This window comes from Theobroma umbraticum, unplaced genomic scaffold, assembly GCF_002168275.2.
Source record: "Theobroma umbraticum cultivar Fairchild unplaced genomic scaffold, ASM216827v3 scaffold_4.1, whole genome shotgun sequence".
NCBI lineage: Eukaryota > Viridiplantae > Streptophyta > Magnoliopsida > Malvales > Malvaceae > Theobroma > Theobroma umbraticum.
The window spans coordinates 7,120,723-7,141,903 of NW_018397258.1; the positions used below are offsets into that span (position 1 = coordinate 7,120,723).

The 21,181-nt window shown below is 38.7% G+C and overlaps 2 protein-coding genes, 1 long non-coding RNA gene and 1 pseudogene across 5 annotated transcripts in view; 3 read left to right on the forward strand and 1 right to left on the reverse strand.

The window, feature by feature from the left end:
* The first annotated feature begins 6 nt into the window (after positions 1-6).
* Positions 7-1,015, forward strand: GG1 (Ggamma-subunit 1). Its single transcript, XM_021425016.1, has 3 exons — positions 7-305; positions 636-680; positions 768-1,015. The coding sequence occupies exons 1-3, from the start codon at positions 259-261 to the stop codon at positions 850-852; spliced, it is 177 nt and encodes a 58-aa protein (XP_021280691.1). The 5' UTR covers positions 7-258; the 3' UTR covers positions 853-1,015.
* A 445-nt stretch (positions 1,016-1,460) lies between these two features.
* LOC110413972 (uncharacterized) lies at positions 1,461-3,803 on the reverse strand (annotated as a pseudogene). Its single transcript, XR_016351077.1, has 2 exons — positions 3,558-3,803; positions 1,461-2,475 (listed from the first exon to the last, which is right to left on the reverse strand). The product of XR_016351077.1 is annotated as an uncharacterized LOC110413972 (transcript).
* Positions 3,804-11,611: 7,808 nt separating this feature from the next.
* Positions 11,612-15,698, forward strand: TRM5 (zinc finger CCCH domain protein). The gene is made up of 4 exons (XM_021425003.2): positions 11,612-12,126; positions 12,239-13,690; positions 13,805-13,994; positions 14,970-15,698. The coding sequence occupies exons 1-4, from the start codon at positions 11,989-11,991 to the stop codon at positions 15,548-15,550; spliced, it is 2,361 nt and encodes a 786-aa protein (XP_021280678.1). The 5' UTR covers positions 11,612-11,988; the 3' UTR covers positions 15,551-15,698.
* A 3,509-nt stretch (positions 15,699-19,207) lies between these two features.
* LOC110414460 (uncharacterized) overlaps positions 19,208-21,181 on the forward strand; it is a 4,744-nt gene continuing 2,770 nt past the window's right edge. Inside the window, exon 1 of one of the 2 annotated variants that reach the window (XR_002445016.1) lies at positions 19,208-19,257. This is a non-coding gene — a long non-coding RNA (uncharacterized LOC110414460). The remainder of the gene's footprint in view (positions 19,258-21,181) is intronic. The other variant, XR_002445015.1, reaches the window with a different exon arrangement.

Here is a 21,181-nt window from a genome sequence, read left to right on the forward strand (position 1 = left end):
GTTTTCATGAGCGTTGGCGGGTCCTGGAGTGCCTGTCAAGGGCGCTAGCGCATAACTGTCCCCACCTATTTTTGCCTAGCTTTACTGCTTCACAGGCAGATGATGATTTCATTATTTATGTTTATATCAATGATATTTGTTTTCTTTGAGCAATGCCATACTTAGTGATGGAAAAAGTTTCTGTTCTGCAGAAAGGTACCATATTACAGTTTAGTATGTCTTATTCTTTCTCTTTTCATGTAATTTTTCCAGGATGAGATGGAAGAGCTTGAGGGAACAGATAATGTATCAACATTGTGTGAGGAGTAAGTATAAGAAATTAGTTTTTCTTTCCCATAAAGTTTGGGAGGGGAGAGGAGGGGTGGGCTTGGTTTGGAATCTAGAGGATTATCATTTACCAATATATTTGCAAAATCCATGGAGAGGAGATCTGAAAATTTTTCTCCTGCCAGCAATCTTTTGAGATAGTGGTGTTGACCTAGATTTCTTGATCTAATGACTAGCTCATTCAGTCAGTATGCTTCTCACAGTGTTGTCTCTCACATATTAGTTTGTTGGACATGATGCTTATCGCACCTAAGTTGTATGGTAACTAGTTTGATTGGGATTAATATCTGCCTTTTCCTTTCCCTCAGGTTGCTGCTTAGCATGGAGACCAGACCTGATCCCCTACTCCCCCTGTAATTACAAACTTGTGTTATTCTCATACCCTCTGTTTTAGATTAAGTTGCTTTTACCTCTAATGCTTGGGTTTATTCTGATTACAGAACAAATGGTCCTATAAACCCATCATGGGATAGATGGTTTGAAGGGCCTCAAGACTCACAAGGTTGCAGATGCCAGATTCTCTGATTTGAGGCGATCTAACATTGGTTGCCAAGATTTGTTACATAACAGACATGTTAACATGTTACAGCTCAATTGTTATCTTAACAAATATTCAATTGACTCTTTCCACAGTGTGCAATACCAAATTTTTTGGATGGCTGGAATTGAATGTACAATTTACTTTTTATGTTGGGATTAAATTTATATATCAAATACATCTACTGCAGATATGAACTTCCAAACATGCTTGTGTTTGTTTTCCTCCTCCTGTTTCCTTTTTGATGTAGTCCTTTCTGTATTTTACCAAATTATAGTTTCAATTAACTTGTTTCAGGACAGCAGCACATCTATTTCTTTTCTTTGAGAGGGTTATGTTTTGACAGCATCATGCAGGAGTGAAGAGGATGTATATGAATGCATTATTCATCTGTCATCCTGAAATCTATTTGTTTGATGAAAGTCCGCTGCATTTGCTTCAAAATATCAACTCAGTTATTTCAATTGGATCTGCTCTCGGTTTTCAAAGAAGTTATGAAAACATAAGGGCGAAAGCACTCTAACAATATTCGGGAATGGGTAAGACACGCCAAGATTACTTTCTATTTGCATCAGGAAAATGGGCATTAGTGAGCTGCGAGTGAATTCACAAATACTCAGAATGAAAGGAAGTCATTTCTACATAGGTTCGACATTACAAAGACAACGAAATTCAGAAACATGGATTCCTGTTACTGGCTCCAAGCTTCAACAACTAAAAACTCAATTCCTCAAAAGTATTTACACGTTACATACACTCCGAAGGTTAAGGTGCCACCTGCAATAGCTCACATATCTCAACACTGTCATTGGGTGAGCCTGAACCATTTAAATACAGAACCTTGGCAAGATGCAGAGATACAAACCAGATCAGGGAACTTGAGCAGACAAAAGATGTCTTAGTTGGAGTAGATATTCCTCGTCTGAAATGTTGAGGGAGAGGCGGAGATTTGTTAACAGGGACTCTTGCTCCCAAGTTAGAGGCCCTGAAGCGTACAATGCCTCCACTGTTGACTTGTAAGCACGGAGCTCTAGTTGATGGACATCAACTATTACGTCTTGGGGGGACAAGGGTAAGTCTTTTTTGCCACACAGAGAAGGGAATGATGATTCAGCATCAGAATTATCAGATGTGTTTTCCGATGATTTATGGGAAACTTGGCCGGCATAGTCAGCAACACCATTAAAACTACAGCTAGCAACTGAGCATCGGTCACTATCTTCAGTAGACCAAAGAGGCCTAGAAGAATCATGTAAACGGTGAGGAGCAGTATTTTCCATTCTGTAATTCCTGTTAGTAGATTGCTTAATGAATTTTTCATCAACCCCTACATTTTGGCAAGAAATATCATCTACCTGGTTAAAGAACGGAAGTTTTCTCTTAAGAGATTCATCAAACCCTCTACGACACGGAGGCGATTTCCTTTTCTTATGGATTTCTCCAAAGAACGGCTCCATATTCTTCAAGATTGATGGGCATAGCCTTTATACATGGCTCTCATGGACAGACACATGGTGACATTATCAGCCCCACCCTTACGTTACAAGCCACAACCACGGTATGGACGTTTTTGGTGTAAAATTGTTGGCCAAGTCTTTAACCTGAGCAACCTGCAATCACATGTGGTCTGGTTTAGATATACTGGTAGGTTCAACACATCAGCCATGACTTATTATGTGAAGGTTGTTCTTTGGCTCTCTCATAATATCAAACCGTAAACACCACTATGATTATGAGTAAAAATAGCAGTGACAATAAACTTCTTACTGGCCAGTTTGTGAAATAAGTCAACTATGTGACCATCATTGACAAGAGTTGGATATTTATGTCACAGCTCATTGAGCAAGAAATGATGTATTCAGAGGAGTATGTCACAGACATATTATCCTAACAATAATGCCAGGAAATTCCGTGAATGAAATTTATGTATGACTTCTACAATCAGGTATGTAGAAATTAACCATTGACTTCTAAGACATTCAGATGAAATTATCAACACATTCACTTTCGCTTGCTGTTGAAAGTACAGAGCAGCCAAATGAAGAACTTATTTTTCTCTTGACATCATCACTTGTGTATGTACTTGCAACTCCATCATCAGCCTGAAAATTTCTTAGGCTTCCAAAGCACCCAATCACTAGCTATCCCATAAATGATGACAAGGAAATGCCTCCCACAGATTTAGAAAAAAAAAACAATTGCAACATTATTCTGAGTTGTCTCACTAGTAAAGTAGTACTAAACTTTTCCCATTTTAATAGGTTTTTTTTTTTTTATTTTGTTAAGCTTTTGTAATATAACCATTAGTAAAAGTACCATTTTGACTTCAAAACTAATGAAAGCAGCTCTTCATTGCAAAAACTACATACCAAGCATTGCATATGCATTCAAGCAAGAATGAAGTTCATATTATGCATAGGGAAAGGAAATCACATTAGATACACATTAGAAAGTAATATTTTCGATCGATAGACAGACTTTTAATGTGAACAACAGAAAAAGAACAACATTGAAGGCAACAAGAATATATTTTCTCGAATCTTTTCAAAAGGATTTGTCATGAGTTATGCCTGCTAGAAAGAGAACTCTACTAAATTTAAAGCAAAGTAGGACCCTTTGATACAAAACTCCAAAGATAAACATTTAGAAAAGAGAATTCAGGGGCAAGAGCATGATGAATACAAGCCATTACCTTTCCAGTCACCACCCACTCGTTGTCATGGCAAACCTGACTAATCCTTAAACTTGATGCTCGAAATTCCTTAAAGCTAGATGGTCCCAAAGAATTAATGACAAATCGATTATTGTTCTTTAACACGTTTGCGACCTTTCCTACCATCCAATACTGGATATCAAACACCTCAGCTATACCGCCACCTGCCCAACTATTCCCATTTAGACTTGTAGAGACGGGTGCCTAAGCAGTTTGTACCTAACAATATAGTTGTCACCGCTGAAAGTATATTACCAGTCAACCAGGAGCCACATGGATCGTATTCTCTTCTTAACACCTCTACCAAATTCCCCTTTCTGAACTTTCCCTTTTTTTTTTTTCAAACTCTAGTATACTTAATCCTGGATAAGAAGAGCCAAAAAGAATACAAATTTATACTAACTTCCAAAATTAAAAAAAAAAAAAGATTTGGAAACAATGATATCTGAAGGTGTTAAAACAAGGATGAAGCTGGGTGCTTAAAAATCTATGGTAGTCTTCCTCACCCCGTCACTTAAATGGCATCGCAGATCCAGGTGCGACTCATTTAAGGTGCTAAAAAGACGTAAATTTTGAAACTTCTCGAGTCAGTTCTGCTCTAAGAAACGGAATCTTCATTTTTAAAAGATGAAATCATTTTATGTTCAAGAACTCCTTGTATCAGGGAAATGAAACTGAAACTAGCCAAAACAGAGATGTAATCAAATATATGTAAATCCATTAGAATCAAATATCCGACCCTTGAATATATATTTCATTCCGGGCACTTAAAAAAGAAGCTTGATGCATCCAAAACTATTGACAAACAGGGGACATTCTTCATCAAAGTCAGATGAACTCATGAAAACCAGTGTTGGTCAATCAGCAAACCGCCCCGAAACTACTCAAAACATCAATCCACCCATGTTCTAACACTTCCGAGAAACACCCAGAAACCAAATTCACTTTCTTTTGGTTTGTCTTTTCAAAATATGACAGTTACCCAGAATTAAAAATGTTATAATTTCATATTCAAAAACAAACTTAAAGTGACCCATACAGAATTTACAATTAACACAGAATTCAATTCAAAACTTTTAATTATTTGAATGAGACTAACCTGAGAGTAAGAGAAGAGATGAAAACGAACAGGACGCGGCTTGGTTACGGTCATGACCACATCTTTACGCAAAAATGGCTTATTTGAGCTCTCTCTTGGTTATTGGTTGAAGTAATACAAAATAATTAGATTACCATGGGTTTTGATACTAACTTAAATCCGTTTCCCAAAAACTCGGTATTTATCACGTAGCCGGTCACCTTTGGGGTCTTGCCTAATTGCAATTATGGGGACCATTATAATTTTTCGTATCTACCATAACGCATTCCATTTACGATCTTCCTCCTCCAATCTTCCATCCCACGCGAAAGGTCTCTTTGCAATGTATCCTTTCATCGTTTGGACAAATCTTTGCCATGTCGGACCCTAGACTTCGCTACAACCTCACAATGAGGTGACTTACGTAAAATTCTTTCAAGTCCTACCTTGTATATAATATATCAATCAAGATACTAATTTATTTTGTCAAATTTCTTTCTTTTTGTTTGTTATTAATTCCTGTCTTCTAACAAAAGGGAAGGGCCCCTTCTTCTCTGTAGCGTTGATTGCTTGGGTTGAGCTTAATTAAGTTGGTTGAAAATTGAAGGCCTGGAAAAGAGCTAAAAGCCCTTCCTTGCCCATGACTAGTTTCATCAGAGGCGCACTTAGTCCCAAATAAAGGGCTTTTGGGACTTTCCAGCTTCAGAAATAAGCTGTAAGCTAAAACAGCAAGGTTAAAGTTAGATTCGAATCTGAGTGTAAAATTCGGTAATGACTTCTCTTGTTCTCTTGCCTTCGTAATAATATATACATGCAACAATGTCTTTAAACTAAAAGCTACTGAAACAATGAAATTCGGTAATGACTTCTCTTGTTCTCTTGCCTTCGTAATAATATATACATGCAACAAAGTCTTTAAACTAAAAGCTACTGAAACAATGAACGAAAGGAAAGGAATAATCAATGCGATTGTTTATGTATATATTAATGCGATGGATTCACGAAAGTGGAAGGATGATAATTGGCAGGGGGGGCAATGAGAATGACGGTTTGTCTTTGTGTTTGTGAGTTGCGATCCTAACCTTATCTTAACACTATCTACAAGTTTTATGGCTTTGCTATGGCAACATGTCATTTGTCACCGTCTCCACCTTTTTTCCTTGGCTTTGGACTCATTCCACTTATGCCTCCGTCACTGATTTCAGGGACAAGAGAAGGCAAACAAATACTGTTTATTGCAAAATTTCAGCTTCTATGTTCATCTGTCAGCAGAAAATGCACTAAGATTTATTTTTCCCCCCAAAAGTCAAAGATTATATTTATGGAAGTAGGAAAATTGAAAAAGGGATAAAGTGTGACAATCCATGAAATCATTTTTCCAATAAATAACATATTATATTAAGAAAATCCAAACTGGAGAGGAATTAGACATATTATAGTTATCCAAAGAGGCCATTGAGTATTGACTGAGCAGGCAAATCAGAAAGCTAGTCTGAGTCTTGGGACATGAGAAAAGCCGCTCTGGGCTTTCAGTCCATCTAAAAGGGGGCAGACTCACTGGCTCAGTGGGCTTTTCCCATTATATTATATATATATATATAAATATGTACATGTGTATCTGATTAAAGGAAATGCCTCTCTCCAGGCTGAGGTTGGGCTGTCTTCAATCAACCAGCCTTACCAAAGAAAGCATTTGACCCAACAAGAAAACATACATCCTGATTCCTAACCTTCCAACACACCCAGCCTTTGATCTAAAACTAAATAAACAAGGAAAAAGAGGCGGCAAAAGCATTGCATTACTAGGAAAAGAGAACAGGGGAGGGAAGGGACAGTACATTTGTTTTAATTTAGGGCGTTAGACTCTCAATGGATGACCAATTAAGAAAAAATGCTGATGGAGGGGGTTTGGTTTGGTCCAAAATTTATCCCATCCGTACTTAATAACAAAAAATAGTACTTAAACACAGATATAATTAATGACTGAGGAAGTTGAATATAGGCTGGCATAAACCCATTCAATATATGCTCAGCCTATGGCTATAAATTCGCCTATTTATTCCACCGGAGACAAGCGGATTATGAGATCTAAACCCTACCCAATTTTTAATAATCCCATCAGTGAGATGTCCTCACCGTAATTGACATAAATTCAATTCTCCAACAAAAATAAAATTTAATACCTTAATCATAGTCCCCAAAACTAAACCATTGCGTCATCCTTGTGAATTTGCAGCAAAAGTGTTATAAAAATGCGGGAAGAGTTGCATATACTTTTCCTAGGAAGTCTAAATATTGTTAAATGCTAATTAAATAATCCATAGTACATGATTACATCAGGGATTATGCTCAGCAAAGTTTAGGTATTAGGTGTTAATTCTTGTGTCGTTTGCTTCCTTCAATGAAGCCACTTCCGCTAGCAGTTTTGAGAGCCATGTGAAAGTGGCCGCATCCATCGATGAAACCTTTTTTCGGCAGCTGGGCTACGGTTCCCAAGCAAAGTGGCAAAGGAAAACTAATAATTAACCTTATTTTCACAAGACCTGAAAAAAAAAAAAAAGTTAACCTAAAAGACCATTAAGCATCTCCTATTACCCATTACTGTCACTTTGTCTTGACATGAGTTTAATAAATTAACAATACTAGTCTAGTGTCTAAGGAGAGTGAACCATCATTAATTATGGAGAAGGCCAGTTGCTTATACTATTTCTTTTCTTTTTCTTTTTTGTGGCTGCAACAGAAGAAAGAACTTCATTATAGGTGACTGACTATTGCTCTTTTGTGATGACCTTAAAATCAATGCCACGCATGCAAAACTATTATCATGCTAAACTGTGTAGGCTTCAGGACACACTTTGCTGATATATTCATTGGCTGTCCAAAGAGTCCAGTGCATTTAACACGTTTTAATTCTTGTTTGGTGGAAACCGAAAACTAGCATATAAATGGACTTGAAGTTGTTTAGATATAGCCCCTTTGGATAATTAGGTGTGAATAATGATTGCTCTAATTGGTTGCAATTTACTTAATCTTTTTTATGTTCATTTACCATATTCATGAGAAATTTAGGCAAGATCTAGCACAAAACACATGCTAATGCGATGTAGACGTTAAAGGTCATGTGCAATGCTTTGGAAACTTAATCTCCCTTCCATTTCAGTACCCACTTCTCTTTTCTTTTTGTTTTTGTTTTAAAGATAAAGATGTCATGTGCATGTTAGGAGAAATGTGCTTTCAGATTTAGATAATTGTGAAATTTTGACTAATGTTGGGAATGACTCTTATTCAACATACTTGAACTGGCATAAAAAGTTGGGGAATGATGTTAGAATGCAATTACACAAGGTGGAGGATGGATTAACCTCCCCCGCTAAATGACAGAGCTGCCAACTCTTCATATGCTCTGTTACTTATCAGTTTCTCTTAAAATTCAAGACTACATTTCAAAAGTTCCAATTTTCATGATAAAAGTTTTGAACCCAGAAATTCTATTCTATAGGGGGAGAAAGATTGTTTGAAGTAGAAGAAGTTTTTCACTTAGAAAAAACAAAAGGAGAACCTTTTCTATCTTATTATTTGGGTTGAACCTTATTAGGAAAATGTTCCAGTAGTACATTACAGAAAGTGATTACTCACAGTTTTGACGCGTGGAGCTGACTCACGCTGAGATCTCAACATGTAGGACATCAGGGAAAATACAGGGGACGAGAAAGGAAGCGGCAAACTTTAGTTAGATAGAAAAATAAAGGAGTTATTATAAAATTAATGTCCATGTGGGATGGGCACAGCATTTTGCAGTCTTCGAAGTTAGAAAGTGGTCCAACTACTAAACCCAGAGAGGAATCAGAACCCCCATCTCTTCATGATTAATTCAGCATTCCCCAAATCCATTTAGCCCAATCAACAAATTTTTTGAATAAAAAAAACATAGCTATGCCTTCTCTGAGCATATGGGAGGCATTTCTCAGAAAAAAAAAATCAAAGGGGCACATTTTCCCCTGACAAGTTTTGAATATTCCTCCAATCTAATTTCTATTTTTATACTGGGGGCACCCCATATCCCTTGCTGTAATTTTTTTTGCCTCAGAGAATTCATATTTGCCATAGTAAACTTCATTTACCGAGTGAGACTTGTAGAGACAAAAATATTCAGACGATATAAAGAAGATGCCCTCTTAGCAAATACAGCTTAAAAGTGTAACCTGGATGCTAATATTACCTGCATTCCATGAGAATAAGCAGTGATGTGGAGGAAGGGCAGAACTCCACTCAGGATAAAATACAGGCCAGTACGAACCACAGACCCTAAGGTATTTTATAGCGTAAGAAACAATAAGGGAATGTGAAATGTAGTTTTAACGAAATAGAAAATCAAGGAATGTGTGCAGAAGAGGAGGGGTCGGTGAGAGAACATGGGAGTCTTCAGATTGGAAACCGTGCTATTTCACCACATACATCTAACCAGGTCATGGCCATGAGTGACCGGAAGAAACCGGGGGCCCACAAAACCCCAAACCCCAGCTAGTTTCACTTATTAATCAACTTTACTGGTTCTTTTTAATCTTTCTTTTTTTTTTCCGCTTTTTGCAGTTTAGTGGTCAGATCAGAATGGGTGAGATTGTAATTATGAAAAGCTAAAGATTAAAGGGTTCTGCAGATCTGAAATGCATGTGGGTTAAATGAAAAGCAGGTTAGATGAAAGGGCAAAGAGAGAGAGTTTCTGCATGCTTTATCTGTGTATGATATATACACAATTATTAGTATCAGATTCAGATCAAAGACAAGACACATGAAAGAGATGTTAGGTCCATAATATATGTGAATAGTAGACATGGCTTATAGGCATGTAAAATGAGATATAGGCTCACATGGTGTAACACAGAAGGTTTTGCCATTTCACTGCAGAGACATTTCACATGGGATATGGCAGCTTCACTCCTTAGAAGTTTAGAACCCCACTTATCATAAGGCCAGGTGCTGCTTCCGTAAAAAGAAACTACAAGTATGTCCCGCCCTATCACGGGCAATAAGGCCATGGCAATTGCCATACAAGAAAATGTGCTATGATAAAAATGGTTCTGTTTGGCTGGAAGGAAACTTAGGCTTCAGTCAAGAATGTGTTTTTCCCTCTTGTAGTCAGATAATGGATTCAATCACAACCGTCTCATTATAGCAAGAGGCAAAAACACGCCTAAAACAATTAAGTTTGACCACATGCTGCTTTAAATAAAAGGAACCTCCCCCACAAATATATTGCATCCAGAACCTGGATTTGATCAGTACGACATAGGATCCTCAAAATGGGAAGCTTAGCATTTCGAGCTTAGGGATATATCTACATACCACATGGTTGGAGTTCAATTTACTCTTCAGGTTGGATTCGCTCAATGTTCAAAACTTTCAAGTTACGGTTTGCACCTTTTTCACACCAACAATGAGGCTATATAAAAAAGTAAGGATTAGAAATAAACAAGGTTTCTTACCAAATTCAGATATTTTCATCGCGATTACTATCAATACCAAGACACACAAAAATCATTGACTGATACACTAGCATGCATGTAGTATTTTATTTTAAGTATACAGATAAGCTTGCTAAAACTTAAAACCACAAGCAAAGGGAAACGTTGAGAGTCAATTCATTTCCGCTCTTTTCTTAGAGAAGTAAGTTTCCGTTAATGGGAATAATTTTTTCAAATTGAAAAGCTTGGGAACCCATTTAACAGATTTGTTGTCTAAGCGTGGAGCTTTGCCCTAAATTAATGTGATGTATTCTTACTATATATGTATTACGTAAAAGGCAAAGTATTGAATTGTACGAGCCTTGTGTTAGCTACAAATTATATTAAGGCTATGATGAGGTAAGTCAAAATGAGAACATCTCTATTGACTTTAATTTATTTTCTCAAAATAATATATATATATTTCCAGTGCGTTTAAGTGGGCATAAAATAAACGTTGCGAGGCAACAGCGGCGTATCGAGCTAACAGATACCTTGACGCCCTTTATTCTTACTTGGCAGATGTGAGCTGGCCCACTTTGGTGCCCTTTCCAAACTGTTGTTGCTGTACCCATGCCACCTGTAAGCACATAGCTTAACCACGTGTGAAGCTACAAAAGTTGATGGCATAAGAACCAGGCTCTGCTACGTCCAGTAGTGCAGCCCCTTATAATGGAAGTTGGAACTTCTCAGGCACCCGTTTTGGGAAGCCGGTGGCTGGACCGGGTGTTTTTTTGTTTTTGTCCAGTCAAGGCTGTCTGAGTCTTTCAACTTTTGAGGACTGCAAAACGATGGGTTTATTTATTCCCTTTTTTCCCATTACTCACGGGCTGCACCTTACTATATACATATATTTATCTCCTCTTCCGTTTGCATTGGTAAAGCCATTTTTCTTTTTACTCGCTCCGACTGCTGTATCTTCATCTCTGTCCTCGTGATTCACGTTAATGTGCACCATTCTCTTATCCATCTCTCCATTTGGACGGCTTTTAATTGATTCATATGTTGCCCTCCAGCCGACCCATCATCAATGATTAATGAGCCAAAGAGATGGATTGGTAATTAATACCAAACCAACAAGTACTTTGAAGCTTAAAATGGCCAAAAAACATGAGGCCACATTTCTAGAGGAATTACGACGGGTGTAACAACCAACTCTTGAGAGCATGTAATTCAACTCTAAATCTTAATACATGCATATAATGCATATTAGTGAGAGTTGGTCAAAATAAAAGTTACAAGGGTGGGTTGGTCGTCGTTCAAAGGCACGAAAATTAAGGGAGCAGATGAATGACACGTAGAGTGAAAGCATTGCCCACCGAGGCTTACCTGCAACCTGCAGGTCTGCGCCACTTCAGATACAACAAAGTCCTCAAACGTGAGAAAATTACTATCCAAGAGTGAAATAAAACCAACATGGCTGTTCCTCAATGTCCCAATTGCCATTTCCTTCTAGGTCCCTAAACTACTTTCACTATGTAGTATTTTACTACTTTGTCATTTCGCTCAAAGGTAGGGGCAAGTTGCGTCCATTTCCACCTGCCCCACTTCACTGCTCTTTTCCTTAACGTCGCCTACTCTTTTAAAGACCAGAAAAGCGGGAGATACAGATAGAGGCTGCAGTCACAACCCCACTCAGCCAGGGAGGGAAAGAAGAACCAAACAAAAAAAAAAAGGAAAAATACACCGAGAGAAAGGGAGAGAAAACCAGAAAAACACGGAGAGAAATGTGAATATGGAAGCTTAAGAAAAGTTAAGTTGAGAGAAAGAAGAGGATCATTGAGTTAAAACGGGAAGTGATAAGTTTTCGTTTTCCGAGAGAAAAACAAAAATGACGACGGGATTAGTGCAAGACCAGAATCTAGAGAAGCAAATGGGTTGCATGGCTGGTTTCCTTCAGATCTTTGACCGTCACCAGCTTCTTACTGGCAAACGCCTTTACTCCACCAAGCGCCTCCCTCCCACACCGGTTGGTTTCTTTCTTCTCTACTGCTTTCGTTGTTTTTTTCTTTAAATGTGGATGTGGACTTCTACTGAACTTTATTTCTATGTTGGTTTTATAATATTGGATTTTTGTTCAGGCCACTGAAACGACACAGGAGCACGAGACGACAGTTGAGTCACCAGCAATATCGAGAGAATTAGAGAAGCAGCCACAAGGTCGATCAGCTCCATCACCGGACCGTTCAAAGCAATCTCCGGTTATATCGGAGCTCCGATCTCCGGCGCCGGAACCTTCCACTCCGACAGGAAACCAGAACAAGACACCTCTTCCTCTTCCCATGTTTGAATTCAAAGAAGGCAGCGCGAGGTCACCGTGGAAATTCTCCAAAGAAGCTCCAAGGCTCTCTCTTGATAGTAGAGCCGTCGTTGATGCTAAAGGAAGCCTTAAGCCCAGAGAGATCCGTGCTAATGCCGCCATTTTATCTGCTAACCAATGCGACAACAACGGCGAAGAAGACGGAATGGATGATAACGACAAACAACGACGGTCACCTAGCGTAATCGCGAGGCTTATGGGACTCGAACCGTTACAGGATTCTGATCCCGAACCAAATAGAAAAGCACAGCTCCGAAGATCCGCGTCGGAAGCAAGAGGCAGAGATCTATTTCAGTACCGTTTTATAGACGGAGTTAATTTCCATTTAAAACAGAGTCAGCAACCAATTTTCCAAAATGGAGGGGCTTCGAGCAATGTGGTAAGAGAAAAAGGAGCCAAACAAGATCAAGTGATAAGTAACAGATCAGAAGGTTTAAGAAATGCGAGAGCTGAACCGGTTAAAGCTCCGGTTCGCGGAATGGGCCAAAGGAAATGTTTCTACGATTCAGCCGATTTCTTTCCCGAACCAAAACAAACCGTTTCTATCTACGGTGAGATTGAGAAACGGCTTAAGCTCAGAGGAATCGACGAGCCATCCAAAGATCTCGAGACTCTTAAGCAAATTCTTGAAGCTTTGCAACTCAAAGGCCTTTTACACACTAGGAAACCGGCAAACCAAACGAATAACAGGAACTTTGTTTATGAACGTGAAGAATCTCCAATTGTCGTTATTAAACCGGGGAGATCACATTCGTCCCCGGTCAGAAGGATTGGCAACGATTCGCCTCCTTCGAGCTATAGATCAAGACCTGGAGCTCGCCGGAACATGAATCTCGAGTCGCCGCCGACGATGAGTCCGAGACGTGATAGACCAGAGGGTGAACGGAATGTACGGAACCAAAGCAGAGCTAGGGGTTCGATTTCTCCGACGAGGAGTGAGTGTGGCGTCCAGAGTCCTAACAGAAGGCAGTTGAGTGTTGAAAATCAGAGAAGGAATGCGAATGTGGAGCAGAGAAGAGTGTCTCCGGTTCAGTCTCCTAGGGTTAATGTGAGAAGAACCGGATTAGATCAGACGACGAGTAGGTCGCCGAGAAACAGGAAATTAACGGCTGAGATTTATCAGAAAGAAGAGAAGGTATTTATTCCAGCGGAGGATGAAATATCCACTGTTTCGGAGAGTAGCATTAGCACATGTTCTCAAACTGATACGGAGGTAAATTTACTAAATTACTGAATTACACTGAATGTTTGATTAATTAATTTTGCTTAATTACCGTAAATCATTTAAGTAATGTAAGTTTTTGTTATGGCATATTGGCTTTTACAGAGATCGAAGGTGGAGGAATACAAGGAAGGGAAAAGCCTCTTGGAAAGGTGTGATAAGCTGCTTCACAGCATAGCAGAGATGACCGCTACGAATGAGCTGCAGCCGAGTCCGGTCTCGGTCCTTGACTCGTCGTTTTACAAGGAGGAGTCGTCTCCTTCCCCTGTTATGAAACGGATCATCGATTTGAAAGGTAAGACAGAAAATTGTACCAGTATTTCTTTTTGATGAGAAAGCCTACGAACTGATTTTGATTTGCTAGATTTTGCATTTGACTACGGTGACGCATGCACTATTTGGTAGACCTGATCATAGTTTAACCCTAGGCCTGTAATTACTGACAAGTCAAACAGGCTCATTCAAAACTCAAAGCACTTGGCATGATGTCTATTCTTGGACTTTTATTTGTTTTTTAATCCACGATTAGTCAAAACGGTTTTAGGATGATTTCAGTGGTTTTCCGCCTTGGCGGATTTAGGAGAGAATTCTTTTGGTTTTTTCTTGGGGACGGGCTCATGAATCATGCCGGACAAAGTTTAATAGGAGGAGGTGAAGAGAATCTAAATTTGGTTGGCGTTACGATCACGTGGGATTGTTCAGTTTCATCTTTGATTGTGATCGTAGGGAAAAGGGTATCGCTTGAGGATGACGCCGTATTATTGGTAAAAACTTAAACAATAAAATGAAGAACTGCAACTTTAATCAAAGAACAGACATATATAGAGAAGTGACTGAAACCTCTACGCTTTACTGCAAAACAAAATTACCTGATGTGAGAAAAATCCCGTACTCCCCCTAAGCCAAAGAGAAAAGAATATCCTCCCGCTGGACTTGCCTGACAGGTGGCCGTTGGAGGCCATAACATTTTAGAGCATCCCATGCTCCCATCCTGCATTTGGTATGTGTAGGCAATGGCCCCACCCCTGTTAATTGTTAAGCCAAGGGCATATGGGAAACAGAGTGAAAGCGACGATGAATTTGGTCTTTTTCTTGATGCATCATCTCCTAGTGTCAGTACTGATATTGACTTTGTTTCTCCTTAAATTAATGTTGGATGGATGTGTTAAAAAACTATTTTCTGATTGGGTAAATTTTCAATCAGCGTCAGCATGAGATTTTAACCCTTTGGTTTTTTTTCTCTTCTTCTCATCTTTGGTGAAACCATCAGATCAACTTGTTGAATCAGAAGATGAGATGTGGAGTCCTGCAGTCTCGTCTGCTGAATCAAAGTTTGAAGATAAATCAGATGATTGTGATTTTGTCTACATTACTGATATCCTCAGAGCGTCCAATTACGTTCCTGAAGATTTTGATGTCTTTTTGTTGCTGGAGAAGCAGCAGTATCTCAAGGGGAAGGACACCTCGAAAGTGTCCAGACTCCAACGGAAGCTTATATTTGACACCATCAATGAAATTCTCAATCGAAAGAGACAATTACCACCATGGAAGCTTATCTCGTGTACAAATTCATGGGCTGGACAGACATCATTGCAACAAATTTGGTCCGAATTCCAAAAGATTCGGGAGAGGGACTCATCGGATGACTTGTTTGAGGTCATTTGCGGTGTGCTAAGAAAGGACCTTGCTGGGGACGGCTGGGGAGATTGCCCCATTGAGATGTCCGAAGCAGTCCTCGATATTGAACGGCTAATATTTAAGGACCTGATAGGCGAAACCATCCGAGATCTCGCTGCTCTTTCTGGGAAAAGTAATAAAATCCCGGCACCTCGTAGGAAGTTGGTGTTCTGAAAGTGAGAGATGAAAAAGAGATTGGCCTTTAAATTATTCTTCGGGTGCTTTCTTTTAGCTCCTTGCTTTTTCTAATTTTATATATTTTGACCCCCCCTTTTTTTTTGTGATTAAGAAATTTGGGTGTTTAATCTTCATTTACCTGAAATCCAGGCATATCCAACGATCGCTTTTGCAAGCTGTAAAAAAAAGGTGGGATAATGTTTGTGACAACAATTAAAAAGGCATTGTGAAGCGCATGTGCAAGCTATCGTGCATAATCACGTTCGCCACTTAATATAATCATAGAAAAGTGAAAGTGACTCTAAAAAATGGACATTTGCTCTCGGCATTGAAGAAGCTTAGAACATGAGTTTTGCCCCTGACTAACGGATCAATCATGCCACGACTCTTCTGCTTTCCATAATCTTGGCTTACCGGTGGTCGCTGCTTTCCATCAAGGCCCCCGAAAGGTCAATTTAGTCGGGCTGTCCTGTTGACCCCATGCATTGATTTCAAAGCCATCTAGAATTGAAACATGAGATGAGAAATTGCGTTAGGTTTTAATCGCAACTCTTGATCTAAGAACGTTCTTTAACTGTGTCGATTTGGATTCGATCCGAAGATGAAATCTCTCTGTTACAAGAAATTATTTACTAATATCAAAACTCATTTGGAGAACATTTATAGAAGTTGAAAGTATATTTCACTCACCAAGAGTGTTGTAACTGAGTACTGGTTCTCTAAAGGTTGTGTCACTTGTCAATATGGTACGTACCTTCTCATTATAGCAAATGGAGCCCAAGGCTCATAATGTCCCGGTGATCTTAGTTTCAATAATAGTCACAAACTGTCCACACTTTTCTTTTTGTTTCTTGGCATTCAATTTGTTGTAGTTGTCCTTTTTTTCCCCTCTCTTAAATGCCTTGGTAGCAAAAATGCAGCCCGGCACGGGTGCCACACCTCTAGTAGAAACCGCCCTTTATAAAGGCGTGTAGTACTGCATATTATGGGCAAGGAGGTGGCCGTTGGGGTGAGGAGCGATGTCCTTTGACTGTAGCTTTCCGCCTTCATGGATCCTCTCTGGTGGTGTCAGGGTGAAAACCATGGGCACTCTGGGCTGACGAAAATGGCGAGTACACTGTCCTCGGGTTTGAATTCGATGGCACAGCTTTGAAAGTTTTTTCCTTTTTTCATATCTTTTGCTTAGATATTCGGCTTCTGTTCAGTTCCTGTCTCTTAAACTGATGCTTTTTATGACTGTTTCGCTTCGTTTCAGACATTAAAAACCATAGCGATATTACAAATTTGTAATGCATTGAAAAGGATGCAAGCTACCAGGATCATCGTCCTTCCTTTGTTTACATTGTTTTTGGTTTTGTTTTCTCCGGTTTAAAGGATTTTGTCAGCAAAACACAGTGGTGGTTTTTTACTAGTCAAAACAAAAAGCCTTCTACCATTGAGTATGCCAAAGAAAATCCTTCAATGATATAACCCGGTTTCTTGCCCACTAAACCCCCGACACTCTCTTAAAATCCTAGCGCAATGAGTCGGTTGATGGCTTGACGCAATCTTTCTTCACATGAGTTGGCAATTTCTTTGTGAGGTCCAGAAAGGACAGCGTCTTAATGGGCAGTTCCTCGAAAATTATTTAATGAAATAGTGTTAAACAGAAGCAGGGCCCCTCTCAATTAAGTTCCGGAAAGAGTTGTGGAGAGACTTGATGTTAACGTTACTATTTGAGGGGGCCATCGCCTAACGCTTTTTCCTGCATGGGGACTACAGCCAACTGTAAAAAACCATCTCGAGTAAATTACCAACTCTGGTGGCCCCTTGAGCGATGGTAGAAGAAGAAGAAGATCCAAGTGAAAATTTCAGTGGTGTTTTTCCCCTTACCTCCACGTCCAAGGTGCCTTGAGTAATGACAACTATAGCAGGCATGCCATGTTTAAAATTTATTGCCCTGGCTCCTGCCAAAAAACCAAAAAGGTCCTGAATTATGTTCTGCAGAGGGCGCACTTGTCGTTGGGCCGCAGGGTTTGGCCCAAATAGTTTTATTACTACTGTAGTCATTTTTGGTTTGACTAAATAATTTTATAGATGCCAAAATTTATAACTGAGTGTATGATCTGATAAGGATAAAGTGAGACTCTTAGGTCTGCTGAGGAATGTCCAAACTCTGCTACCAAAACCAGTGCCTCATTATTTCTCCCATAACTATAGTGACAAAGCTGCTTGTTTGTTTTTTGCTATTAGAAAGAGTCTGGAGCAGTAACAATATTAGTCAAGCACTTTCACCTATTTGGTTTAATCCTCATCTAACCAAGCTCGACTTCAGTGCATGTTTGTTGTAACCAGTGTCCTGAAAAATGAACACAAAAAGGAAATTTGAATCTCCACATGAGTTTCCATTTTCTTCCTCAATGATGAGGAAATGGTACCAGCCAGTCAGTTTGGGCTTACATCAATCTATGTACTACCATTTTTGTCACTGTTTTGTTTTGTCGTGCAATGTATGTATAATCATAATACAGTGGGGTTTATATGTAACAGATAAGAGCCAAACCAATCTTTTTCCTAGGTATAGGTCCCCTTCGAATCTTTCATTCCACATTTTCGAATCACAGGCCTTGTAACTTATCTTCTCACATGGCTGGGCCCTCTTCATCACTAGGCCTAGCCATTTTCCCCCTCACTCTTGCAACTGTCGATGTGTATAGACCCACTGAAATAATACTGCGGGGGTTGCCTAATAAATAATTCCATGCTCCCTCTAAGTAGAAATCTTTTTAAAAACAAAAGAAGCTCAATCAAGAATATTTTTCCAAAACAAGAATGATGGGGTCACAACACAAGCTTATCTATTTCTATTTCGTGCATTGAAGAGTAAAGGCAGAGTAGTGGAAGTGATTGGTAGTGACAATCGTTACTTTTTAATTTTTTGTTATTATAAATATAAAACTTAATATATATATATAATATGATTAATTTTATAATTACTCTTTAATCATTCTTCAATCAAATTCTGAATTCATTATTGATTAAAAGATTTGGATGGTTCAGTCCTGGCATAGGCAGGTACATGCCACTGCTGCATACTACTTTTCTTATATTTGAGTGGTTCAGTTTTTCAAGAATATGTAAACTTCTTGCCTCCATGGCCAAACCCTTTTTTTCTTTTCCCTCTTCTTCCTCTACTCCAATTGTTTATTTTTAGAATAATGAAAAAAGCCTTCGACCCTGTCCAGTCTTTGTCGTGGTAAGTTGACATCGTCATCCTCCTCGGTGGCTGAATCCTTCTCCTTCAATTGGTATTTTAGCTGGATGATTGAACTAGGCAATGAAACTGCATCCGTCATTGATCATAGCTTGGAGGTTTAGAAAGTGAGAGAAAGGACATGCTGAAAACCTTACTCCCAAAGCATTATGTATCAAAAACTGTATTTTGGAAGAAAATTGGACCTTGGGCCTTTAGCTTGAAAGCCTAAGGTTTGGGTTAAATTAGGCCATGGGCCGTAGATTGGTGGTATCTGGATCTGAGAAAATTGGACCCAAATAGAGCCGACAGGTTTAGTTCTCGTTTTCTCCAGAGAAGAATATATATATGTATGTATGTATGTATGTATGTATGTATATTTGTATATATATATATGTATTACCAAGCTTTTTCAGAGTCATAAATTGTTGGAAATGGTGGAACGTAAAACGCGCACTCTTTCCTTTCTCAGGTACTTCTGAACTTTCTTCTTCAAATATTGTATTAAACTTATGAAAATCGTGAGAGTTTGGCCAAAAGTCTGATTTCTTTGGCCGTTGCTTGTTCTTTCTTTTCCTCTTTCCCTTCTGTCCAGACATAGTGGAAGGGAAAATCATACTATTTCTATTTTATTTTTTAATCAGGAATCATAGTAGCTTTGTTTGTAATTTAAAATATGAAGTTTTGAAGACATATGATTATACTATATAATAATAAGCTTTGGTCATGGTGTCATAATTTTTGCTTCCTAAATTCATGTGATTGTAAGTTCTGCATTCAGTCAAACTGATGTCATTTTGAACCAAAAATGACCTCATTTTTTAGTGTATTTAAAGCAAATAAGGAAATCTTAATCACTGCTTAGCATTTAGAAATCAAAACAAACATGTGCTATTGTTTCCATTAGGCATGCTGTTTGGTGCAATTACTGGCTTTTTCTAACTCTGGGGCATCCTTAATTGGTGGATGTGGGATTTTGAATCTTTCATTAGGCTTTAGTAAACAACAGGTTTGAACTTGTGTGTGAGAAAAAGGATGTCTGAGCATTGAAATTGGGATGCTTGATAATGTTTAGGTTAGGAAGCCATCTTTTTTGTAGTAAATTTCTTGGCAAAAGAGATGATTTTATCTGTCCTTTGCTACATGATCCTTAAAAGGTTTTCTGGTCATCCTAATTCTTTCTTTTTTGGTCCGTCGACGAATCAAATCCCCTGGATGGTTGATCTTACTGTTTCCAGTTTCCACGCAAGAAAATCACTTTCCCAGGAGAGAACAACTCCTCTAACCCCTTTTAAAAGATAAGCCCACCCTGATTTTTGTTGGTGTCACATAAAGTAATCCTCATCTCAGAATCAGATCTGGTCTTATTTATGCTGTAAAACTATCAGTATGTCGGTACTTGTATGTTTCTGTTTCATGACGCTTCTCTTTTCCAAAGTGAAAACACACATCTGATAGGTCACATATTGGGTAATGCGGAGGCGTCAATAATATTAAAGCCTTAATTGTGAATTTAAGAAGGACAATCAAAATATAGGCCATCAAGTAGAGTTCATTAAGTTTTAAAATATTTTAGCAGCCCTTGGCATTGGGTATTAGAGATGATACAAAAAGGCAAAGCAGATGACCTTCAGCCAAATCCTAGAAATTTCAGCCTTTTACTATATTCTTCAACAACGAAGCTTTGAATGTGAGTTTTAATTACTTTTAAATATTTAGATCTACTTGGCATGTTGATGATACCCTTATTAGTTCTTGTTCACATTCTGTGCTGTTGTAATCAAAACATTGTCATCTTAGAATGATACAAATTTCCTTGTAGTCTCCAACATGTCTTGTCCACCCACTTATTCATGCTGTCTCATATTTGAACGCCAAATTGCTTCAAAACATTATTATGAAAGGAATCAACTTTCGGCTGAATTTCAAGGTGAAGGTGGATCTAATCACTCACTCTCTCACTGAAACAGAAAAGACAGCAGAAGAATCTTAGCTTTGCTCACTTGGCAGCACCAAAGGTGGGAGACACCACTGGTCCACCGTTGCTGACCTTAAAGCCTACAATGAATTTTCAGTCAAAACACTTCTCCTGATAGGAAAGATAGTTGGCTTTGCCATTAGCATTAATTAAAAAGTAGAAGCGTATCATCATGGTCAAACCCTCATCAAAAGATCTAAAGAATCCTCCGGAGTATCCATATCTCTGCCTATAGAATTGTTAAGTAATTTCCAGTTTTAAGAAGAAAAAATTTACTCATTTTTAAGATCTGTTTAATCTTAACTATGATCATGCTTACCCATTTTTTTGTGGGTTGGGCGGTGGGGGGTTCGTGGTTAATCTGTGTAGCATAGTGAGTGTATTCTCTGAACAAGCAAAAAAGTGTGTATATATTGAA